This window comes from Myotis nattereri (genome assembly GCF_964212035.1).
Source record: "Myotis nattereri genome assembly, chromosome: 9".
In the NCBI taxonomy this organism is placed as follows: domain Eukaryota; kingdom Metazoa; phylum Chordata; class Mammalia; order Chiroptera; family Vespertilionidae; genus Myotis; species Myotis nattereri.
The window spans coordinates 23,580,548-23,582,542 of record NC_138084.1 but is presented as its reverse complement, the minus strand read 5'-3'; the positions used below and the strand labels follow the sequence as shown (position 1 = coordinate 23,582,542).

The window sequence follows — 1,995 nt, the reverse complement described above, 5'->3', positions numbered from 1 at the left end:
GAAAAGGGGGAAAAAATAACTTGTTCTATAAAGTCCAACATGATTTTACCTCATCTTCACGCTAGCTTCTGGGCTTGCTTTTACTCTCCAAGGCCTCACTCCTGCACTTCTCTTCCTGCAGTGGCTTTCCCATCCCTTAGCCTAGTTAATCCTTGATGTTGTTGTTATGTGCTGCTGAGTCTGCCCTGACTCCTGGAGACTCCATGAGTGAGTGAGTGATGACCACAATGCTCTGTCCTCCGCAGACCTGTAGACTCACGCCTATGCCTTCATTTATGAGGTCAGTCCATCTCATATTGGGTCTTCTTTTTCTGCTGCCTTCTATCGTTCCCAGCATTATTGTCTTTTCCAAGAAACCCTGACTTCTCGTGGTGTGCCCAAAGTAGGATAAGCTTCGGTTGTGTCATTTTTGCCTCCAGTGATGTCTCAGGTTTAATTTGTTACAAGTACCCACTTGCTCATTTATCACATAAAGATAAAGAGATAGTCAATGTAAGGAGATAAAATAGAACATCAGAAAAGGAATAAACAAGTGCTCTCTACCAGAAAATTCAAGAAATAAATGGGGAACTCAAGCCTGGGTGAGGAACGCTGAATGACATCAAGGAAGCACATCGTCTGACCAGGAGAGAATAAAGGGTAAGTGGAAACAGTTAACTCCTACTATTCTTTTTTTTTTTTTTTTTAAATCACAAGTTACCAACAGCACTCTATATTTTCTTTTTAACAGACTGTTCTGCAGCGTCCTTGGCTCTTTCTGCCCAGATGCCAATGAGCTGGGCATTGGCATAGGCCATGTGAAGACTGGCAAACACCTTGAAGTTCTTCTCCTTCTCTGTGATGACCCTGGCTTTCTCTTTGAAGGCATTCCGTGTGGGCCTGACAGGTCCTGCTGGCTGGTTGGCCAATTTGAGTTCATCAGCAGAACTGTCTACCTTCGTGGGGGCCAAGGGCTTCCCGGGAGGAAGGGTATGAGCTTGGAGCACCCTTAGCTGCTGCACCTGGGCCTGCAGAGACTCGATGGACTTGTTCTGCCTCCTTGGATCCATTGAGATCCCAACGGGTGGGCACCTTTCTGTGGATGCCTGCTCCCTTAACTCCTCCAAGCTGAAGCCCCTGCCTGCTCCCACTTTGCTGTGGTACCGCGTCCTGGGGCATCTCATGATGGGCCCGATGGGTCCTGAGGCAGGGCGATGCAGCTGCGCTTTGGCTCACCAGACCTTGTGTCTGGGGATCTTCTCTGCCGGCTGGTTAAACGTGGCAATGTGCGCTGCCAGTCCTTGCGGAAGTGGGGCTTTAGGATCATAACATTTCATCTGGGTACCATCTATCCTTCTTCTTTTCTTTTTTTTAATGTGTGTAATACATGCTCTCAGATGACCCATAGTTTTGTTTGTTTTGTAATAAACATGTATCAGTGCCTAGTATGAATGCTGGTGCTACGGCAGAGCAGTGAGCAAAACAAAGCCCACGTCCCCAGGAGGCGCACAGGCCAGCCTCTATGAAGAGAGACAAGGACCAAAAGAAAATATAACATGATAACGTGCAGCATGCATATTTATATGCACATACATATAGGTATATATAATATCTGAAACTGATAAGTATGATGGAGAAAATATAAGAGGCATAAGGCATTGGGAAGTAGGGGAACGGAAGTTGCTGTTTCATATGCAGGGTTATCAGGGAGCATCTCAGATAGGATGATGTTTGAGCAGAAACCTGAAGGAAGTGAAGAGAGAACTATAAACTACCTGAAGGAAGCGCTACTGTGTCAGCAGTAGTTCATAATCTGCAATGTTATCCCCAGAGCTCCATGGGTTAGGGTTAGGTGCCACTGCCACTAGTCTCTGTCTGAATTGCTATTGTCCAGTCAACTCACACTTTGCTAAGCATAAATTCTTGACTACAATCTCTCTGAGAGTGGAGACCTATATCTTAATCATCCTTGAAGCCCTAGAGGGGGCTTATAGCACTTTTCTTGGAATATGGCAG

At 46.0% G+C, this 1,995-nt stretch overlaps 1 protein-coding gene across 1 annotated transcript; it reads right to left on the bottom strand.

Moving 5' to 3' along the window:
* Nucleotides 1-710: 710 nt before the first annotated feature.
* Nucleotides 711-1,163, bottom strand: LOC308525395 (large ribosomal subunit protein eL13-like; the record flags this gene model as incomplete). Its single annotated transcript, XM_081100232.1, has 1 exon — nt 711-1,163. The coding sequence occupies one exon, from the start codon at nt 1,161-1,163 to the stop codon at nt 711-713; it is 453 nt and encodes a 150-aa protein (XP_080956358.1).
* Nucleotides 1,164-1,995: the final 832 nt, after the last annotated feature.